Source organism: Eumetopias jubatus, unplaced genomic scaffold (assembly GCF_037043125.1).
Source record: "Eumetopias jubatus isolate StellerSeaLion01/CBP00866 unplaced genomic scaffold, mEumJub1_p1.0 scaffold_12, whole genome shotgun sequence".
Taxonomy (NCBI): Eukaryota; Metazoa; Chordata; class Mammalia; order Carnivora; family Otariidae; genus Eumetopias; species Eumetopias jubatus.
Genome location: NW_028274818.1, coordinates 71586601 through 71608303, shown reverse-complemented (window position 1 = coordinate 71608303; position 21703 = coordinate 71586601). Strand labels below are relative to the sequence as shown.

Sequence of the window (21703 nt, the reverse complement as noted above, 5' to 3'; positions counted from 1 at the left end):
TGGTCAGTATTTCCAGGAGTTTTAATCCTCAAGGTAAAGAGGGATGTCCAAAGTTGTAGCAAAAGTCAATACGATTGTCAAGCCAGAGAACTATAAACTGAGAAGTCACAGGGGGCTGTGAAAAAGATTAACTACTCAGTCTGTGAATGTTTCTCCACCAACAAGGAACATGACCAGTGTCCAGAGTAAGGAGACTCACTCCTGTGGTAACCCATTTCAGCCCACGTCAGCTCTAGGCGTGCACCGAGTCCCAAAACAGTGGGGGTGTCCTGATTCTTGGGCAAATGTTTCTCTACCAGACAAATGGGGCCACTTCAGGGATGCTGGGGAAGTCCAGCAGTTTGGATCCCACCACGAGATCACCTAAACTAAACCAAATGAAGTCTCAACATTTATTTAACTGTTCAGAAAATATTTATTGAGCACCTACTATATGACAGACATTAGACCCTTCCTGGAGGTGAGAGGAAACACCTCCAGGGCTGGCTCTAGGACTGAGCAGGTCTAGGAGAAAGGGTGTTCACATTTGCTGTGTGGGAACTGCAGTCCCTAAAAGACCGCAGAAAGGCACCAGGGAAAGCAGGGATCAAAAACCTAAATGACTCCAGCAAACAGCACCACAAATGACCAGTGGCTTGGGTGCAAGATGGTAGTGGGGGAGGAGCTGCAGGGGTTTCAAGGATTCATATTTTGTTCAAAGGGGGCAGTTGGGGCTCAATATTGCCAAAGCTTGAGGATTTTTCAAGAGATGCCAAAAAAAAAAGAATTAGATTTATATGTGAAATATCCCAACTTTTAAAATGTTGATGATTCAAATAAAAATTTAAGAACTCCATACAACTTCAGCAGAAAACACCTGCTGTCTAGCTCATGGGGCACCAGTTCGGGGATGTACTCACCTCAGGAGCCTGTCACAAGGACAACTATCACGGATGGAGGCGCTTATCTGGGCTTCAGACCGAGCAAACATTCCCGCATCTGGCGGCTTCACTGAGCTTAAGAAGAGGTCACCTTCAGTTAATAAATCATGATCTGCCTTCAGACATTGGCCTGAGAATTGACTCTGGTCCCACAAAACCGATCAGAATAATAAGAACTAGAAAAAGGCGCCACCTGAAGTAAGAAGGGGAAAAAATGTTTAAAAAGGAAAGGGAAGAAAGCTTGTACTAATTACGGCTGTTCAGCCAGGCTGGAGACAGGGTAATGCAGAACTCTTATCTAGCCTTAGGAAGGAGAGAAGATAAGGAGAAATAAAGGAATGTGAGAGAGGCCAGGAAAAACAGGAATAATCGAGTAAACAGCAGAGCAAATGCTAACCATGGAAAAAGAAAAAAAAAAAGGAAAGCAGATAGGTGGGGAAATCAGGTGGGGCCCCAGGAATACAAATTTTTTTAAAGCAAATAACTAAGAACCCTCAGGGCCACTGAGACCAGGGCGTGGACGCCCCCGCGGCCAGCGGCAAGCCCGAGGCCCCCAGCCGGCCGAACACCGACGCTGCATCGCGTCGCCCAGGCAGCGACGCCGCCCCGCCCACGCGCCCACGGGAGCCACCGGTGATTGGCTGGCGCCCGACGGCCTGGCCCATCCGCCAGTCCAGGGCCCCGCCCCTAGCTGCGCGCTCCCGTCCGCGCCCCCCCGAGGGACAGCCCCGCCGAGGGGGGAGGGTCACATTGGACCGCCTGCCTCTGGCAGGTGTGCCCGCGTTTCCCGTCCGGCTGCCTCATTTCAACTTCCGGTTTCCCGGCTCTCTCCCGGCGCCCGCCAGTGGGCATCGTGCGCGGGGACAGCCGGGGCGGTGAGGCCCGCGAGGAGGACGGCCACGAGCCCTCGAGTCGGCGTCTCGCGTGGGGAAACTGAAGCTGTCTGCGCGAGGGCCCGGCGCCCCGTCCGGCCTCCGACACTCACCTGTTCTGAATTTTGTTTCAAAAACGGGAGTATAGCATATGCTGCCGACCTGCCCCCTCTGTGACGCATACCTTGTTCAATATAAAAACAGAGAGGACAAAAACCATGCTGTGTCAAAACCAAACAGCCAGACATCCGTCAAGGCAGCGAAAGCAGACTTTATTCAGTAACTGCTGACAGCAGGGGAAAGAGCTGAGCGCTGTCGGGTTTGTGCAGAGGTGACTGGGGTTTTAAAGGGAGGAGGGAGGAGGAGAGCAAGACCCACTAGAGTCAGGGTCGTGAACGATCACAGACAGCGGGTCAGTGGGGGTGTGACCAGGCCAGGAGGTGTGTCACTGGCAGGTGTGGAAGTCAGCAGTCTATCCTCCCACGGAGAAGGGAGACAGAAGCCAGGTCCCTCCAAAGGAATGGCTCTCCCATGACAGATCCTTCTCGGTTTTGAGACACATACAATAATAAACCCTTTTTAATAAATGCTCTAAGAAAGGGAGGTCAGCTGTTGGCTGGAACAAACACTAAATTCTCCCTGCAGCATTGAGCTTTCTCAGGCAGGGCTGCGGTCATCTTAGCCATGCGCTGTTGGAAGCCATTCTAGAGTCTGGTCAAGTCTTTCCGTGCTGGTTTAGGAATGGTTATGTGCTGAGAGTTCTGTAAATCTCAAGCGGTGCCTTGCTGGTTTTTAGCTATGGTACATTCCTTTGTATGGCTGACCCAGCAGCCTGCCCATCACAGTCAGCAGAAATGGCCTTTTCCTGCCCTGGGCAAGCTCCAGAAAAGGCCAAGAGGCCCCTTCCTAGGCAGCAACGCCAAGTGCTTCCTTCCATGATTGTCAAGGCTAGCAGCTTAAGCCTCAGCGCTAGTTTGAGCTATAGCTCAAAACTCACTCTGGCTGGCCCTTTGGTGTGGAAATTAGAGTAAATTAAGTTACTTTTTCTTTAGAGATTGGTGCATTTTTAGGAAACCAGGAGAGTGTCATCATCCCAAAATAGCCTTCGTTGCAGCTGCCACCTCCTACTATCTCATACCTAAAGTGTCCCTCTCGGGTAGAGTTTCAGGTTACATTCATTCATGCAAGCCTAAGACACTGAGGCAGGGGGGAGAGGGGGACACAGAAGGCATCCTGCCGGGCTCAGCACCAGAGGACCTTTACTGGAGGCCCCTCATAGTAGCAAATGGCACCCAAGCACCCACCCTTGATGGCAGTTTTGGATTATATTTACAACCCTTCATCCTGCTACATTCTCCCTCCCCCACTCCCAGCCCTCAGACTCCCTCTACAGATCTTGTGGTCTCACACAGAATCTTTTATATTCTTTTACTTCAGTGGGTGTGAAAAAAAAAATGTAGAGTTTCCATTTATTTTTACTTTATCTCATCCTTTCAAAATTGCAATTTTTGTGATTTTTTTTTAAGTAGGTTCTATGCCCAGCATGGAGCGCAATGCAGGGCTTGAACTTACAACCCTGAGATCAAGACCTGAGCTGAGATCGAGTCAGATTAACTGACTGAGCCACCCAGGCACCCCTTTGTGAATGTTTTATAATGTGGGGGGGGGGGAATCAGCTAATGATAAGAATCAGGGCCCTTGGAGAAATGGCTGATCCTAGGACCAGGGTAAGATATACACAAGATGAGTCTGTAGACGGTGGGAGGGGAAAGATTGTAAGCTCTCTAGACAAGTGGGTGGCAGAATATTTTAAAGCTGAACATCTACATATTCTGTGACATAAGCGATTCACTCCTGGGTAGAAACCCAGCAGTAACTCACATCCCATGGTCACCAGAGACTTACAAGAACTACTACATGTAGTCCCAAACAGAAAACCACCTACTGTCTAGGTAGGTGGGATAAACAAATAATGCAACAAGGAACACCATTCAGGAAACAAGCAACACATGGATTGGGTCTCCCACTATGGGGTAAGCAAGATGAAGAATTCCTTGGGGTGCCTGACTGGCTCAGTCTGTACGGCATGCGACTCTTGATCTTGGGGTTGTGTGTTTGAGCCCTACCTTGGGTTTAGAGATTACTTAAAAATAAATCTTAGGGGCACCTGGGGTGGCTCAGTTGACTAAGTGTCTGCCTTCAGCTCAGGTCATGATCCTGGGGTCCTGGGATGAAGACCCACGTTGGGCTCCCTGCTCAGTGGGAAGTCAGCCTCTCCCTCTCCACCCCCTGCTCAAACTCTCGCTTGCTCTCTCTCAAATAACTAAGTTAAATATCTTGAAAAAAAAAAAGAAATAAGAAATAAGAAATAAAATCTTTTTCAAAAAATCCTATTCTGTGACTTCATTTACATGAAGTTCAAAACCAGACCAAATGTATCTGCTATAGTTGGGAAGTTAAGATGGTGATTATGGGGGAGGGAAATGGCCAGAAGGGGGCACCAGAGTAGGCCAGGAATGCAATGGCTGGCTGTCCTCACTTGGTGGAAATTCATGGTACTCTTCATTCTTGGTTTGTGTACATTTCTGTATGTTACACCTAAAACTTTTGTTTTAAAAAAAAATGTGAATAAAGAGAAACGAGTGGGGCGCCTGGGTGGCTCAGTTGGTTACAAGTTGGCCCTTCTGCTCAGGTCATGATCCCAGGGTCCTGGGATGGAGCCCCACATTGGGGTCCCTCCTCAGTGGAGAGTGTGCTTCTCCTCAACCTCTGCCTGCCACTCCCCCTGCTTGTGCTCTCTCTCTCTGTGTCAAATAAATAAATAAAGTCTTTTTAAAAAGAGAAAAACCAGTTAGGCCATTGCTATGGCCTTGGCAGGTGACGATGGTGGCCTGGACTTGGATGACAAGCAGTGGAAGTACAGAAATAGGCAGATTTGTAAAATATTAGGATATTAACCCTACGGAACTGGGAGACTGACGAGATGTGAGAATGAGGTAAAGCGGGGGATCAGGGATAAATCCCAATTTCTGGCTTGAGTGACATGTTTACCAGACTAGAGAATATCAGAGGCACAGAGATTTGATGTGGAGGACTCACTGGAGACACGTGTAGTGAGGATTTGCTACGTGCCGGGCACTGGGGACGCAGCGGGCAACGGCAACTGAGCCACTGCCGTGGAGCTTGCAAGGGGCTGCGTGAGCTTGGTCTTGAACACAAAGACTCTGGGGCATTTATGAGATATCCAGGCGGCAACATCAAGTGCAAAGAGTCGAGAAAGAAAATATAAATACAGGGATATTGGCACTGAGAATGGTTATGGAGGCAGCTATGAAACCAGCAAGGGAGGTATATTAGTTACTTATTGCTGTGTAACCAAGATCCCAAAACATTGTAGCTTAAAATAAATACTTATTATCTCATGGTTTCTGTACCCTACAGGGCTTAGCTGGGTGCCTCTAGCTCCTCAAGCTCAAGGTCAATAGCCGTGGTCAAGTCATCCATTTGACTGTGGGAGAGAGTCCAAGTTGACTGACCTTGGTCCCTCACCACAAGGGCCTCTCCTCAGACATGGCTCCCCCAGGGTGAGCCAGCAAGACCTGGAGCGCGTGAGGGCCGCCGAGAAATCACAGTCTGTTTACAACCTAATCTCAGAAGTGACACGCCTCTGCTCCTACTCAATTCTGCTCATTAGAAGTGAATCACAAGACGCCTGTGTGGTTCAGCCGGTTGGGCTTCTGCCTTCAGTTCAGGTCATGATCCCAGGGTCCTGGGATCGAGTCCCACATCGGGCTCCCTGCTCGGTGGGAGGCCTGCTTCTCGCTCTGCCTGCTCTGTCGGCCAGTCCCCCCGCTTGTTCTCTCGCTCTCTGAGAAATAAAATCTTAAAAAAAAAAAGAAGTGAATCACTAAATCCAGCCTCCACACAAAGGGAGTGGGTTACACAAGGGTGAGACCAACGAGAGGCAAGGATCACTGGAGGCCCCCAGGCCAGAGCCTCGCGGGTGCCAACATGTACTGCTCAGTAAATGCTCACAGGTGAGGCTGGTGCAGGAGGCTGATGAGCAGAGACTTTGGGAGAAATGGAGAAAGAGAAGACAGACAATAAGGAAGGAAGGAGAAGATCAAACCCACTGAGAGGTCCACCGGGAACCAGCGACCCACGGAGACATGCTCTGTGGCTGACCATCTGGTGCAGGGACAGACGAAAGCCAAGCAAACAAAAAAGCGACAAGTGAATTAGACTGTGGCACATGTGAGAAGGGAACAAGCATGGACAGAGAGGTGACAGAGGGGACGCTGTCACAAGAATGGGCAGAAGCAGCCTCCACAAGGAGACTGACATCACTGGTGGGCATTTCCGAATGAAGCAGGGATGGGGGCGAGAGCATCCCTTCCAGGCCAGGGCAGTGAGGAGGATGGAGCTGGTGTGCTCAGAGACTGGTGGGCAAAGGAAGAGAGGAGAAGACATGACTGCAGGTGGGCGCCGGGGGTGAGCTGTATGCATGTAGCTCAAAGGTGCAGTGGGAAACCATAGAGGAGCTTTGAGCAGCGGAGAGAATGGATTCCATTAAATGATGCTGAAGGCACACGGATAGTGGCAAATGGCAAAGCTGAGGCTGCAGCTCAGGCCTCTGGAGCCAATGAGATAGACCAGAGGCTTGGGGTGGGGGGAGCGAATTTACAGACACCAGAGAAGTACGGGGTCGGGCCCAAGGCTCACCTCATGTTCTCAACATCCCCCCGTGTCTGTCCCAGGGCTGGTCCTCAGTGACGGCTGCGCCCTCCACACCCTGCAGTCCTTCACTGCAAGCACCACAGGAAAATGCTGGGGTCTCAGCTGCAGGTAAAGATGCTACTTAACACGACTTAGAGACAGGCATTTGAGCCGCTGGAATAACCAGAGGCTATTTAATAATAGATAACACAGATCTTTATAGTAATCTCTCCCAGAGCTGGAGAAGGATTTCTCCCTTTGCCCTGAATTATTCTGAATGGGTGAATCCTATGGAAACAGAAAATACAGGAAAACTTGTCTTTCTTTTGTTATCTCTGGAAAGATCAAAGAGGAGAGAGGAAGACTGCCATCAGTCAGATGCTCTAACTGGCTGACACTAGACTTAAAAAATGTCTTCACATTTGATAAGTAAAGTTGTTGTACACCTGAAACTAATATAACACTGGTGTTAACTATGCTGGAATTAAAACAAAAACTTTTTAAAACTATTTTTAAAAAAAATTTTTAAAGATTTTATTTATTTGACAGAGAGAGAGAGAGAGCGCACAAGCAGGGGAGCGGCAGGCAGAGGGAGAGGGCGAAGCAGGCTCCCTGCTAAGCAAGGAGCCTGATGTGGGGCTCAATGCGGGACTTGATCCCAGGACCCTGCGATAATAACCTGAGCCGAAGGCAGACATTTAACCTACTGAGCCACCCAGGCATCCCTAATAATTCTTTTTTAAAATTTTTTAAAAGTTTTTATTTTTTATTTTTTAAAGATTATTTATTTATTTATTTGAGAGAGAGTGAGAGACAGTGAGAGGGAGAGAGAGCCCAAGAGGGTGTAGGGTCAGAGGAAGCAGCAGACTCCCCGCTGAGCAGAGCGCCTGATGTGGGACTCCATCCCAGCATTCCGGGATCATGACCTGAGCCGAAGGCAGTCGCTCAACCAACTGAGCCACCCAGGCATCCCTAATAATTCTTTTTTTTAAATTAAGTTTTTTATTTTAGGGGCTCTGCCTGCCAGTCCCCCTGCTTGTGCACACACTCTCTCTCTCTCTCTCACATTCTCTCTCTGTCAAATAAATAAATAAAATCTTTACAAAAATTAAAGAATTATTAAATCAGAAAACAAAAACAAAAATAGATTTCTTGCTTTTGTTTTTTTTTTTTTGACACCAGATACTTCAAAAAAAAAAATTGTAAGGTAACATCTAGAATAGTTTGTGTGCATTTTCAAAAATAATTTTAGGAGGTATTGAAATATACCCCAAATAGGTAGATTATTATTAAAAGTCTCTCCTTTGGAGGTGTGTTTATCACTTGTGGAAATAAGTAACAATCCAGCAACTTCACAAGAATTTTCATCTTTAGCGGGTACCGCTGGGAGAGGGGAGTGTATTTACAAAGATCAGGAAGAATTGGAAGGGACATAACTGTTCATTAAGCCTTTCTCTGCAAAGTCAGTTTAGTTAATAGAAGTCAAAAGGGTACGGGGATGGGTTAGCCTGGTGATGGGTATTAAAGAGGGCACATTCTGCATGGAGCACTGGGTGTTATGAACAAACAATGAATCATGGAACACTACATCAAAAACTAATGACGTAATATATGGTGATTAACATAACAATAAAAATTAAAAAAAAAAGAAGTCAAAAGGAATCCCCAGGGGCACCTGGGTGGCTCAGTTGGTTAAGCCCCTGCCTTCGGCTCAGGTCAGGATCCCAGGGTTCTGGGATTCAGCCCCAAGTTGGGCTCCCTGCTTGTGCTCTTTCTCTCTCAAATAAATAAATAAAATCTTAAAAAAAAAAAAAAAAAGAAAGAAAGAAATCCCAGGTTTGGTGACCTGGCTGCCCAGATTAAGCCTCACGGGGGCAGCACTTGTCCAGCGCAGCACTGGGTTCCCGGGGCAGAGAGACATGAATGAGGGGTGCACGCAGGCGGTGGGCCAGGAGCAGGGTTTTTGGCCAAGCAAAGCCCGGGCAGAGGTTTAGGAATGAAGGAGACCAAAAGCTAGTGTTAGTTTTGTTTCAATGCGGGCGCCAAGCCCTTCTGCCTGGATGCTGTTTCTGGTGGTTTGGCCAAGCCGGTCTCTGCTTTTCTGACACTTTTCCAGAAAAGATATCACTTCTGAGTCAAAGGCCTGGAAATCAGTGCTAACAGCGGAACCCCGAGCCTTCCCGCCGCGCTCTCAGCCAGCTCCCCCAGGCCCTCACTGCGGACTCCGATCCTTACCCGGAGAGCGCACGTTCCAGCAGGTCCCCTCCACCGTAGCCGTACAGGCCCCGTGGCCCGCAGCGCAGCCGTCCCCCCTCCCAGGGCTCAGACGTGGCCACGTCCTCCACAAGGTCACAGCCCCCGGGGAGCCGGTCAGCCTTGGGGGCGGGGGCTGCGGGGAGGAATCCAGACCTGCGCGTGCGGGAGGTACCGCCGCCCGAGGGGTGGAGGTCCCAGGCTCCGCCCAGAAGAGGAGGTTGCCGGGCCCCGCCCAGGGGAGGGGGTTTCCAGGCCCCGCCTCGGGGTCTGGTGACCAAGCCCGTCGGGTAGGTGGGGTTTCGCAGCCGCTGCCGCTGAGCTCTGGGCGCTGGGCGCGCGGCACACCTCTGAGGGCGGTGGGCCTCGCGGGCCGGCTCCTAAGCCGTTCCGTCCGTCTTGACACATGTCAGCTCTGAGCTAGGTGTGGAGGATGCGGCGCAGACAAGGGAAACACCGCTGTCCACAGGGAGCTTGCGGTCCAGGGAGGCCCACACTAGACAATGAAAATAAAGGAACAAGATAAGCCCAGGTACCACGTACAGGGAGACAAGGACCCGGCAGAAGAGCCAGAGCGAGCGCAGGGTCTGGCCCCGACCGATCAACGGGCCTAGGCCGAGAGGCGGCCAATGCCGAGCCTCCGGCCACCGAGCAGGTGTCCCGGGTGCCCGGAACAGGTGGTGCCACGAGAGTGCCCGCGGGCTCTGAACCGCAGTTTCTCCCGAGGAAAGCGCCCTACGGGCTGCGGCCAGCCAAGGGCACGACCCAAAAAGACACCTCAGAGCAAAGGGAAAGGCTTGACTTTAGAGGTAGAGTCGGGCTCAAGGCCAGTGGGGAGGTCACATCCCCTCCCGGAAGTCCCTGCTTCCTCTTTGGGAAAGCTGGGACAAAAGCCACCAGGCAAGATTCTTGGGAAGATCTTAGGTGGTGTTGATGGCGCGCTTTCTTCCCCCGTCACGTGGTCATGTTGTTTTCTTACCCCGGGACAGCTCCAGCACGCCTGCGTGTAAGCCGTCTGAGGTCGGGGCCTGCTCCTGTTCACCTCAGTACCTGCAACTGTGCCTGGCACATAGCAGGCCCTTGGCAGAGATCTGTCACATGAATGAAATGCTAGCAAAGAGCCCAGCGCACAATAGGCCTTTTAAAATGGCAGCTCCGGTCCCCCCAGAAAGTACGGCTGACAGACCCCCTCCCCACAAGGAGAACAGGAACAGTCCTGATTAGGAGGGGAGCAGTTCTTACCTGGAGGGGTAGTTAGACTCTCATTCTCGGTCCCAGGCTGGAGTCTGGCTTAGCCACTTTGCCCTCATTTCTCTGGCCCCGCCCTCTCCCCCACCCCACTCCCAAACTGGGAGGTTAAGGGTTAACTCGAGGAAGCCCCCTCATTACCTGGATGGGACTAGAGCAGGGAACTTCCTGTTCAGTTTTCCCGGAGTCCTTTCCCAGTCTGGTCGAGGCTGACTCTGGCCCTGGGGCCCTCAAAGAACCCCTAGCACTTCCATCTCTGGAGTGGGGACCCCGAGTGGTGAGTTGCAGGGAAGCCTGGGGTGAAGGCTGCCAGGACAGACCTAAGGAGTTCCTAGCAGCTCAGAGGGAAAAGGGGGACCCGGGCCTCAGCGATGGGATGGGGGATTAGGAAGCTGGAAAGAAGTCTTGGGAGGATGTGGGTCGTCTATGCTGGGAGCCCAGTGCCAGCCAGCTCTGCGGACCTGTAGCTATGGGGTCATCAAGGAGGCTGGTGGGACTTCCTGTAGCATGGGCTTGCTGCACCCACTGGGGAGGGTAAGGCAGGCTCCATGTGTCCCCAGGTGGACCGGCCGGCCTCACCGACTCACCCCAGCACCGGGAAGGGAGCCTGGCCAACAGAAACAAGCCAGCCAATCTCCTGCCAGCCATGTCCAGGGAGAAAGGGAGGGTTCCTGGCTGAGGATCCTGGCTCTGGGCTCTCCTGCTGTCTGCGTGGGTCTTGTGGCAGCACCTCCACCCTGGGCAGGTCCAGCCATTGCCTCCCCACCTCTCTGGGCTCCAGATAGGGTGGCTGAAGAGCCTCCCACCCCCCACAGATGTGCATATGAACGGAGCTTTTGTCCTGAAGACTGAGGGGGCAGGGAGAGACTCTTAGGCCAACTTCCCTTAAATTCCATCTCTTTCAAACCTTTTGGCAAGACCTCACCTGGAGGTTCCGGGCACCCCTGTGTGTGTCTAGGCCCAAGGGCTAGACTTTGGAATCTCATTTTTTTTCCTCCGATTCGCGCTGGGATATTCTGGCTAAAACTAGGCAAATTGCACAGGGAGGGAGAGAAATTGGGTTCTTTTCTGTTTCTGAGCTTTTTTGCATAGTGGTCAAGATCAGTGTTTTTACCTTAAAAAAAATCTTGGCTCCACCTGGTGTGACCTTGAGCAAGTCACCCATCCTCCCGGAGCGTGGTCTTTACCCTTGTCAAGTGGAGAAATTATAATTTACCACGTGGGCTGGGGTGGGATTAAGCAACCCTGAGCAGAGAGCCCATACATACTAGCACTCAATACCTACCAGCTATTATTACAAGGTGACTGATTACCCGTGATTGGTTCTATTATTTTGCTCATGCTGCCAAAACAGTGAAACAAAAGCCCATTTTCCTGAACACTTATCAGAGAGCTTTTCTGCACCAGACATTTTTGCATGCATTCCTCAGTAAGCACACCTTCCAGGTAGGCATTATCATTCTCATTTTGTTATTTCTACTAACAAACACTGAAGCCCCTTCAAGAGCTAGGGGAACCATTTTGAACAAGACACAGTTCCTACTTGCCAAGGGGAGAGAGACACTCAACCATGGTTGTGGCACAGCACGACAGTGGACAGGGAGAGACAGGTTGCTGGTGAGTGGTGGAGTCCCTGCAGAGAGCCGCCAAGGGGTGGAAAGTGCCCCATGTGGGGTCAGATGCCAAATGCGGGAAAGAATGTTGGCTCCGCGGCTGGGCAGCTGGGCGGCTGGGCGGGAGACTGGGGAGAAGCAGGAAGGGGGAGGCTGGCTGGAGAGATGAGCGCCGGCCTGGTCAGGTGTCCAGGATGGAAGCCTGGGTCTTCAGCATCCCCATCAATCCTCCTCCTCAGGTGGGAAGTGACCAGCCAGGTTTAAAACCCACTTTCCTCTGTTCTGCCACACCTCATTCCCCCCAACTGAACAGGAGCCTCAGGGAGCCCCCTAGCTCCGCAACAAGGGGGTCTCAATAAACTGCCCAAAGCTCTTGGCCAGGCTGACTTCTCCCTGGCGGCATTGCCAAGGCTGGGTTACCTCCTTGGCAAGTGTCTGTACCTCTGAGCCTTGTTGTCCTCAGCTGTAAAATGGGTCAGTGATGGGACCAACTGTTAGCTGTGGTCATTTGTGTTGTTGCTAAGTAAGAACGAGAACTGCGATTGCTAACACTCCTGCACGCCCACCACGTGCTGTCGTCCAGGTGCCCAGCACTGCTCTACTCCCTTTATGTGGTGCAGAGTGATGCGAGAGCCATTTTTCCCTTGCCCGTGCTTGGGATGTCCATGGGGTGTGGGTCAGGGGACAGACTGGGGAGAAGCTCATTTGTAGCCTTGAGGTCAGAGAGCAGGGAGGGCAGACAAATGTTGGAGCTTGGGTTTTTGTTTCCATAAAGTAATTTTGGCCCAAATTAAAATATAAATGTGCCTCAAAACTCTGGAGCAAAAGTGCTGGCCTAGTCAGGACGATGAAAGCCCTCTGAGTTGTGCTGAAGGACTGAACTGAGTCCTCTGGGTGAGGCTGAACTTGGGGCATCTCCCTGTTGGTAGATCTGGGCGGCCCCACAGGAAAGAGTGAGTAGCCCCTTAACTCTCTGGCAGGAGAGGGGCTGGTACGCACTTGGGAAGTGAGCTTGGGAGGTCCTCTGTGTGTGAAACCGTTGCCCCCTGGTGGCCAGTTAAAGCTTTTTATTGCTACTTGGGGGTGGATACTTTCCAGAGAGGTAGACCCAGGAAGAATCCAGAATTAAAAAAAAAAAAAAAAGAAAGAAAGAAATAGGAAAGAAAGAGAAACAATGGCCTCTCCTGCCCATCACCCAGCTCCCAAGAGTGTACCCACTAGAGGCCTCTGAAGTGGGCAGAGCCACTTTGGTCGGCCTTGGGAACGTATCTGTCACAAATTGCTGCCAGTTGTAAGCCTTAGTCTTGGTCTCTCATCTGGAGACCCACCCACCTCTCCCCACTCTCTGGCTCATCCTGGCCTCTGTCTCTGGTGGAACCCTGGGAAATGAGATTGGAACACCAGGTGGGTGCTCAGCCCTGCACTGACTACCTGGGTGGCCTTGGCCTTGACTACTGAGAACCACCTCCAGAGCCATAAAGTGAGAGTCAGAATGTCTGGTCAAGGAGAAATCACATGCATGAGCTCCCCCCACCCTTGCCGACACATGCACACCTATTATCTTCAAAATTGTCAATTTTTCAGAGACACTGAAAGAACAGCACAAAGGGGGCACCTGAGTGGCTCAGTTAGAGCTCCCTCTGCCCCTCCCCCCGCTCATGCTCTCTCTCTCTCTCTCTCTCTCTCAAACAAATAACATTTTTTAATTTTTAAAAAAGATTTTATTTATTTATTTATTTGAGAGGGAGAAAGAGAAGCAGGCTCCCCACTGAACAGGGAGCTGGGGGGGGGCTCAATCCCAGCACCCTGGGATCATGACCTGAGCTGAAGGCAAACACTTAACCAGCTAAATCACTCAGGCACCCCTAAATAAAATATTTTTTTAAAGATTTTATTTATTTATTTGAGAGAGAGAGAGAGAGAGCACATGAGAGGGGGTAGGGTCAGAGGGAGAAGCAGACTCCCTGCTGAGCAGGAAGCCCAATGCGGGACTCGATCCCGGGACTCCAGGATCATGACCTGAGCCGAAGGCAGTCGCTTAACCAACTGAGCCACCCAGGGACCCTAAATAAAATATTTTTTAAAATAAAATAAAAACATCCGGCTCCAATCAAAGTTCATTCATTTGCTTGTGTGGCTGTTAGTTTCCTCTAGGGCAATGCTCCCCCTACAGGCGCTTGTTAAAATAACACCGAAGAAACTGGGCCCGTTGTTTGCCGGAATATTGTGCATTTGCAATTTGTTCCACTGTTTCTTTGAGGGATCATTTCACTTGTTTGTTCTTAAGATTTATTTATTTATTTATTCTAAAGAGAGAAAGAGCACAAGTGGGAGAGGGAGAGGGAGAGGGAGAGAGAATCCCAAGCTGACTCTGGGACAAGCGCTGAGCCCCACCCAGGGTTCCGTTCCACCACCTAAAGACCATGACCTGAGCTGAAACTGAGAGTCAGGCACCCCACCGACTGCACCACGGAGGCTCCCGTTCTTTTTTTTTTTTATTGAATAAATTTTACATGTAACATTGTATACCTTAAAGGTGTACAGCATGTTACTTTGGTACATTCATATGTTGTAACATGATTGCCAGTGGAGTGATATTTATCACATTACATAATTATAGTACGCTATTATTGCCTGTGTTCATTATATTGTGCATTAGATCTCTGTGGATTATTTACTCCTGGTTACAAGTTTGTACCTTAAACACCATCACTCTTATCCACCACACCCCCACCCCCACCTGTTCTTAGTCCTTGCAATGCAAAGTTGGGTCTAAAGTAGAGCTGGATTGGGGCGCCTGGGTGGCTCAGTCAGTTAAGCGTCTGCCTTCGGCTCAGGTCATGACAGGGTCCTGGGATCGAGCCCCGCATCGGGCTCCCTGCTCAGTGGGGAGCCTGCTTCTCCCTCCGTCTCTGCCTGCCACTCTGCCTACTTGTGTTCTGTCTCTCTGTCAAATAAATAAATAAAATCTTTAAAAAAAAATAAAGCAGAGCTGGATTGCATTGCCATGAAATATTTATGGCAACGCGCATCTTTGGTGATGCCGCACACTCCCCACGGCACAGTATCAAGAGGCAGGGAAACAGCCGTCCTGTCTCAGGAATGCCAATTTTGATCCCTGGGGTGAAGTTCTAAATGCTGCAGGAAGGGACGAAAAGACAGAACTATCAGTTTTCTCTGCCTTTTAGTGTTTTGGTCAGGCTGGGGCCATGGGCTGTCCTGCTCTCTGAGACCTTACCCATGACCAGTGAGAGAAGTGCTTCCTCTGGAGGCCACATCTTAGGCATTTCTTAACACCACAGGTGTGGGAGCAGAGAGGGAGAGACCCAAGAGTGGGACCTGCTGCAGCGAGCCACCCCCCAGGCTGAAGGATGCTTGAAGAGCCCGTCCCGGCTGCCCAAGAGCCAGAGCAGCTTGGAGCAGTCAAACTGGAGGAAGAGGAGGCTCCTGGTCAGGAGGACATCAGGCATGCACAGGCCAGGCCCCGGCCCGAGGTGGCTCACCAGCTCTTCAGATGCTTCCAATATCAGGAGGACATGGGGCCGAGGGCGTCCCTGAGCCGGCTTCGGGAGCTCTGCAACCACTGGCTGAGGCCAGCTATGCACACCAAGAAGCAGATCCTGGAGCTGCTGGTGCTGGAGCAGTTCCTGAGCGTGCTGCCCCCCCACCTCCTGGCTCGGCTGCAGGGCCAGCAGCTCAGGGACGGCGAGGAGGTGGTGCTGCTGCTGGAGGGCATCCAGAGGGAGTCCAGCGCCGTGGGGCCCCTGGTAAGAGGGTGGTGGCCAGGTGGGCTGGACAGCAGGTAGGGAGACAGGGACTTCAGTGCCCCATGAAGAAATCACTCCATTTCCCTCCCTGCAATAATTTCCTTTTTAACCTCCTAACTCCGCCGACTCTCACCTTTCCTTGGTCGCGTTTCCTTGGTCGCGTTTCCCTTGGACTATCGCCCCGTCCTGTCCGTTGCCTAACATAGATGTATTTTGAACAGGATTTTAGTTTTAATACTGGTAAGAATTGTCCCCGGGCAGACATCACTTTGGAGGAACAGGGGGGCTCTTCCCAGGTCTCCAGTCACAGCCCCAAAAAGGAACTGCCCTCAGAAGGACCTCCAGCCCTGGAGGCACCGAAGGAACCCCTGCCATCCCAGCCAGGGCCTTCCAAGCCCGCTGAGCTGGAGACCTGGAGACATCCGCCAAGTGCAAAGCAGCCACTGAGCCCAGGTCCCAAGAGGACGTTCCAGGCCCTGCAAGAGACTGGTGAGGAGTTGGTACCCCGGGAAGGTGGGAGCTGGGAGGCACGGTATGTGAGGGTGGAGGGTGGGGTGAGAAGTAGGCAGCCTCCCTCTTTGACAGGGATGGGAGAGAGCCAATGTCTCTCTTGGGGCCCCGGCAATGGGTGTACTCCCTGTAGCTACGTGGAGGGTAAGTCTGGCTTCTAACAGCTCTCTCCCCCGCCCCGTGCTCTCAGTCCCCCAGGGCCCTGTCCTATGGCTGGAGGAAAACTCCCGAGATCAGGAGCTGGCAGCTGTGCTGGTGAGCTGGACTAGTACCCTCATTCCAGAATGTTCTGCCCTGGATGTTCTCGGCCTCTGCAATTGTAGTGAATTCATGTCTTCCTTCACTTAAACCTTAAAAGCTCATCATCCCCCTCAGGACATAGGGGGACCCTCTCTCACTGAGGGTCTCTGTCCTTCCTTTTGTTACAGGAATCCCTGACCTTTGAAGATGTCCCAGCAAAGAAGGCTTGGCCCACGCACCCTCTGGGTAAGAGGCCCTTCCCGCTTATTAACACTGAAGGCTCTTTGTGTTTCAAGAATGGTCCCTGAGGCTCAGATCCTACCTGACTTTTGGCCTCTTTGGCTAAAAGTGGGCTATGTGGGGTCAGCTGGGTGGTTCAGTCGTTTAAGCGTCTGCCTTCCGCTCAGGTCATGATCCCAGGGTCCCCGGATCAAGCCCCGCCTCAGGCTCCCTGCTCATGGGGGAGTCTGCTTCTCCTTCTGCCCTCCTCCTACTAGCGCATGCACATGCACTTGGGCGATCTCTCTCTCTCTCAAATAAAGAAATAAAATCTTAAAAATATATAAAAATGGGCTATCTTGATGAGGATTCATTCCTTTCTTCCTTTGTTCAGCCATTCATTCATTTATTTTAAAGGCTCATTGAGTCTGATCTAATCATCAACCCCATTAACTTTGAGCTTTTAAGATGGGTAGTCATTGGGGTACCTGGCTGGCTCAGCAGGTTAAGCTTTCAACTCTTGATTTCAGCTCAGGTCTTGATCTCAGGTTTGTGAGTTCAAGGCCCAGTTTGGGCTCCACACTGGGCATGGAACCTACTTAAAAATTAAAAAAAAAAAAAAAGGAAAGCTGTTACTGTGGTAAATTCTATGTTGTCTGGTTTTTACCCTCCCTCTCTACCCACCCACCAGCTTTGCAGGAACCCCGGGTTTCTTTCTGCTTTGAGGCGTTGAGGTTCTGGGCGATTCCTGGGAGCCTCTAAGAATACGCCTGCCCATCCCTCTTTTCTGCTTCTTTCCCAGGATTTGAAAACAGAACCGCAGATGAGGAGTTTAAAGAGGAGCCCAAAGGGGTGGCCTGGACTGCTGCCGTCTCCACAGAGTCTGGGGCAGATGGTGCTGGGGTGGCAGAAGAGCCCCACCTTCAGGTGCTGGGGCCGGGCCCAGAAGTGAGTGGCTCTGGTGAAGGAGGGTCCCCTCCCGGCAGGAGTGATATTCTGGAGGTCAAAGTGGCAGGGGAGATGCCCAGGTCGGAGCCAGGGATGGAATTCATCTGCACAGACTGCGGGGTGAGCTTCCGAGAGCTGGCCTGCCTGGAGGCCCACCAGCTGCGGTCTCACCCCGGCGCTCGGGCCTTTCCCTGCCAGTGCTGCGGGAAGAGCTTCGGCCGGAGTTCCATCCTCAAGCTGCACATGCGCACGCACACGGACGAGCGGCCACATGCCTGCCACCTCTGCGGCCACCGCTTCCGCCAGAGCTCACATCTGAACAAACACCTTCAGACTCACTCCTCTGAGCCCGCCTTTCTGTGTGCCGAGTGCGGTCAGGGCTTCCAGCGCCGGGCCAACCTCATGCAGCACCTGCTGGCGCACGCCCAGGACCAAAAGTCCCCGTGCGTCCCTGAGACCAAGAGCGAAGCACGCGAGCTGGCCGTGGTCCTGTGCTCTCACTGTGGCCAAACCTTCCAGCGCCGCTCCAGCCTCAAGCGCCACCTGCGGATCCACGCCAAGGACAAGGGCCACCAGTGCTCTGAGTGCTCGGGCAGCCTGCGCCCAGGCCCCGAGCGCAGGCCTTACGTGTGCGGTGACTGTGGCAAGGCATTCCGGCGCAGCGAGCACCTGGGGGCCCACCGGCGCGTGCACACGGGCGAGCGGCCCTTCTCCTGCCAGGTCTGCGGCCGCAGCTTCAGCCAGAGCTCCCAGCTGGTCTGCCACCAGCGGGTACACACGGGCGAGAAGCCCTACAGCTGCCCGCACTGCGGCAAGCGCTTCGTGCGCCGGGCGGGTCTCGCCCGCCACCTCCTGACCCACGGCGGCCCGAGGCCCCACCATTGCACCCAGTGCGGCAAGACCTTCAGCCAGACACAGGACCTTGCCCGCCACCGGCGCAGCCACACGGGCGAGAAGCCCTGCCGCTGCAGCGAGTGCGGTGAAGGCTTCAGCCAGAGCGCCCACCTGGCGCGCCACCAGCGCATCCACACCGGGGAGAAGCCCCACGCCTGCGACACCTGCGGCTACCGCTTCCGCAACAGCTCCAACCTGGCCCGCCACCGCCGCAGCCACACTGGCGAGCGGCCCTACAGCTGCCCGACGTGCGGCCGCAGCTTCCGGCGCAACGCGCACCTGCAGCGGCACCTGGCCACCCACGCGGGGGCCGGGAACGAGGCGGCGTCCCGGCAGGCCGAGCCCCCCCAGGAGTGCCGGGAGTGCGGCAAGAGCTTCAGCCGCAGCTGTAATCTGCTGCGCCACATGCTGGTGCACACCGGGGCCAGGCCCTACTCGTGCGCACAGTGTGGCCGCAGCTTCAGCCGCAACTCGCACCTGCTGCGGCACCTGAGAACCCACGCCCGCGAGACCCTGTACTAGCCTCACCTGGGTTCCGCCGGGCCTGCCCTGCGCGCCTCTCCCCGGTGGCCTGCAGAGGACGTCGCGGTCCCCCACTCCACTGGCCTCCCGCTGGCTCCACCAACCCTGCGTGTTAGTACGCCCGCCCCCCACCCCCGCGCCGCCCCAGGCATCTCCCTGGCCTCAGGGGTATATTTCAAAGTACCTAAAGTAAAATGGCCTGCTTGAAAAACCACTCTTCTAATTTTTTTGAGATCCACCCAAACGCTGTTACCCTCAGCACTGTGACAGGGATGCCTTTTCCCTTCCCTACCCCAGCTCCTTCCACAGTACTCTAGATAGGAGCAGGTCCAGAGAGAGCCCCGCCCACACACATACACCCCGGAAAGGCCTAGAGTTGGGGGGGTGGCAGAGGGGTGCCAACTATCGGAGCCAGCTGTAAGGCCACGGAATGCCACCCTGGAATTTTTCCTTCTCTGGAGTCTGCCCCTAATCTCTGCTGTCCAATACAGTATCCTCTGGCCATATGTGGCTGTTTGAATTAATTAAAATGGAATAAAATTTAAATTCCCAGATTCTGGGTTCTTATGGGAAACCTTGTTTTTGGAATGTAGGTAACTAGTTCAACTTGAAGATGCTAGCAGATGAAATGAAACCTGCTTGATGGCCAAGTTGGATTGTGGGCTCGAGACCCCTTAATGACCCATAATCCTGTAAACCCAAAGCTGGTTTGGCTGATTTCCACACCTTCTACCTACCAGGCAATTTTGGCCTCTTCTCTACTCTGGAAGACAGATTGTTTTTTTCCCAACTAATAGACAGATTTAAAATCATGTGACTTCTGTTAAGACCACAGGAAAGAAAACAGGCCCCCTCAGCTGCAGAAGACACACATGCTCTTCCTGCTTCTGTCTGTGGCTTTTTATATCCACACTTTTTTTTCTAAGTTGTTTTTGTCCCTCCAACCTGACACGTAATTGCTGTTTAGCAGATGCTTGTGAACATGAAGTGAACTTGTCAACAAGCGCTCACGGGACTTGGGGAAAATCCACTCACAAATGTGGGAAAGTAGAGATGGCTCTTGGGCACAACTGAGTGGGAAGCTCTGAGCTTGGGGAAGCTCTATGCTTTTGGGGGTTGGGAGGAAGATCAGGTAGGGTACAGAGAGTCACTGGATGTCACAGAACAAATTAGACTTGTGGAAGACCCCAGAGCAGAAAATTTCAAGAAGATAATTTTCTTAGTCAACTAAGAGAGTAAGGAGTTGGGAGAACCCACAGCATTTGGGGGCTTTATTATTTCTTGAGCACCTACTGTGTACTAGGGAATGTGCTGCGCTATTGAGGAGAACAAGGCCTGAAACAGAAGGGAGAGGCAACCACAGAAGGACTGGGGGAAGGGCATCCCTGGCAGAGGAAACAGCATGTGCAAAGGCCCTGAGCTGCTGAGCGGGCAGCTGAAGAATACTGTCCCTGAGGGAGCTCTGTAGGAACCTGATGATACAGGACGCCTGGGTGGCTCAGTTGGTTAAGCGACTGCCTTCGGCTCAGGTCATGATCCCCGAGTCCTGGGATCGAGTCCCACATCAGGCTCCTGGCTCAGTGGGGAGCCTGCTTCTCCCTCTGACCCTTTCCCCTCTCATGCTGTTTCTCTCTCTCTCTCAAATAAATAAATAAAATCTTTAAAAAAAAAAAAAAAAGGAACCTGATGATAGAGACGGCCTTAGAGGCCAAGGTCAGAGTTTATTTATTTATTTATTTTAAAATTTTTATTTATTTGACAGAGAGAGAGACAGCAAGAGAGGGAACACAAGCAGGGGGAGTGGGAGAGAGAGAAGCAGACTCCCCACCAAGCAGGGAGCCTGATGCGGGGCTCGATCCCAGGACCCCGGGATCATGACCTGAGCCGAAGGCAGACGCTTAACCCACCAAGCCACCCAGGCACCCCAGTCAGAGTATATTTATGGTGGGAAGAGGGGAGGGTTTTAAGCAGGGAGTTACTTCATTTTGCAATGAAATTGTTTTGACCTTGGTGCTAGGTAGATTTGGCTTGAAAGAGGCAAGACCAGGGAGACCAATGAGAAGAGCCTGGAAGTTGTCTAGGCTCTGGATGACGGTGACTTTGATGGGGCCATGGGTTCATAAAAGCCCCTGATGGTCAGCACAGGAGGTGAGTTTTCTCAAAGGAAATCAGTGCAGAAGTCACAAGAAGTGGCATTTTGACACAAGGTCACTTGAAAATGCAGGGCAAGGATCTAAGACAACCTGAATGCTGACAGGAAGTGGGGAGAGAGGACATGGCCAAGGGGAAGATCCCCCCAACACTGTCCCCTGTAGGGCAGGGGCTGCTAGCAAGCAGGGTCCATGAGGATGATCGGGGCCACCAAGAAGCTGCTAGCAGGGTATGCTTCAGCCATTATCGCCTCCTGCTGGACTCAGAGGTGGCCCCCAGGGAGGCGATTTTTCTAAGAATCAAGAATTTATTTCCTATGATCCAAAAGGGTCTGAAGAAGCTGGCCGACAGGAGAGGGGGGAATGCTGACTCACAGAAGTGCCCCCAGTCCTTGAGGCCTCCTGGCTCCCAAGCCCCTCCGCACATGCCTCTCTCACCTCAGCATCCTTCTCAGACCCAGCGGAGTGCCTGTGGTCCCCTGCCCCAGGCCCATTTCCTCCTTCCTTCCTGCTCTGTTCTCAGGTCGGGGCCCTGGAACCACCCCCCTCAGCTCCACCTCAGCAGCTGCTATTTGCGGCCGGACGCTCCCAATGCAAAATCTGTGTGAGGCTGCCAGAAGCAGGAAGTCAGTGGGGGGCGGGGGAGCTTGGGGGAAAGGAGGAGGGGTGCCTGGCGGCTTAGTCAGCTGAGCCTCAGTTTCAGATCGGGTCTTGCTTGAGCTCATGGGTTGGGCCTGCATTGCATTGGGTCCCCCCCAACTGGTAGTCTGAGAAAGAGTCGCTCTCTGTACCTCTCTCTCTCTCTCTCTCTCTCTCTATCTCTCTCTCTCT

The 21703-nt window shown here is 52.5% G+C and overlaps 2 protein-coding genes across 15 annotated transcripts in view; one reads left to right on the top strand and one right to left on the bottom strand.

Moving 5' to 3' along the window:
• The window catches only part of ZNF205 (zinc finger protein 205), a 32805-nt gene that overhangs the window by 9347 nt on the left and 1755 nt on the right, over positions 1–21703 (bottom strand). Inside the window, exons 2-6 of one of the 13 annotated variants that reach the window (XM_088017304.1) lie at positions 15523–16953; positions 9741–15413; positions 8744–9257; positions 6515–6631; positions 900–5674 (exon numbers count right to left, since the gene is read on the bottom strand). The gene's annotated coding sequence lies outside the window, so the exon portion shown is untranslated. Of the gene's footprint in view, positions 1–899; positions 6632–8743; positions 16957–21703 lie in introns of all 13 variants that reach the window. The other 12 variants (XM_088017308.1, XM_088017310.1, XM_088017313.1 and 9 more) reach the window with 12 other exon arrangements.
• Positions 14994–18842, top strand: ZSCAN10 (zinc finger and SCAN domain containing 10). 2 transcript variants are annotated; one of them, XM_028111763.2, is made up of 5 exons: positions 14994–15389; positions 15611–15878; positions 16090–16154; positions 16328–16385; positions 17161–18842. In XM_028111763.2, exons 1-5 carry the CDS (start codon positions 14994–14996, stop codon positions 18720–18722), a joined length of 2349 nt encoding a protein of 782 aa, XP_027967564.1. In that variant the 3' UTR covers positions 18723–18842. The 2 variants fall into 2 exon arrangements, with proteins under 2 accessions (XP_027967564.1, XP_027967565.1); XM_028111764.2 differs by lacking the exon at positions 15611–15878 and having other exon boundaries at positions 15092–15389.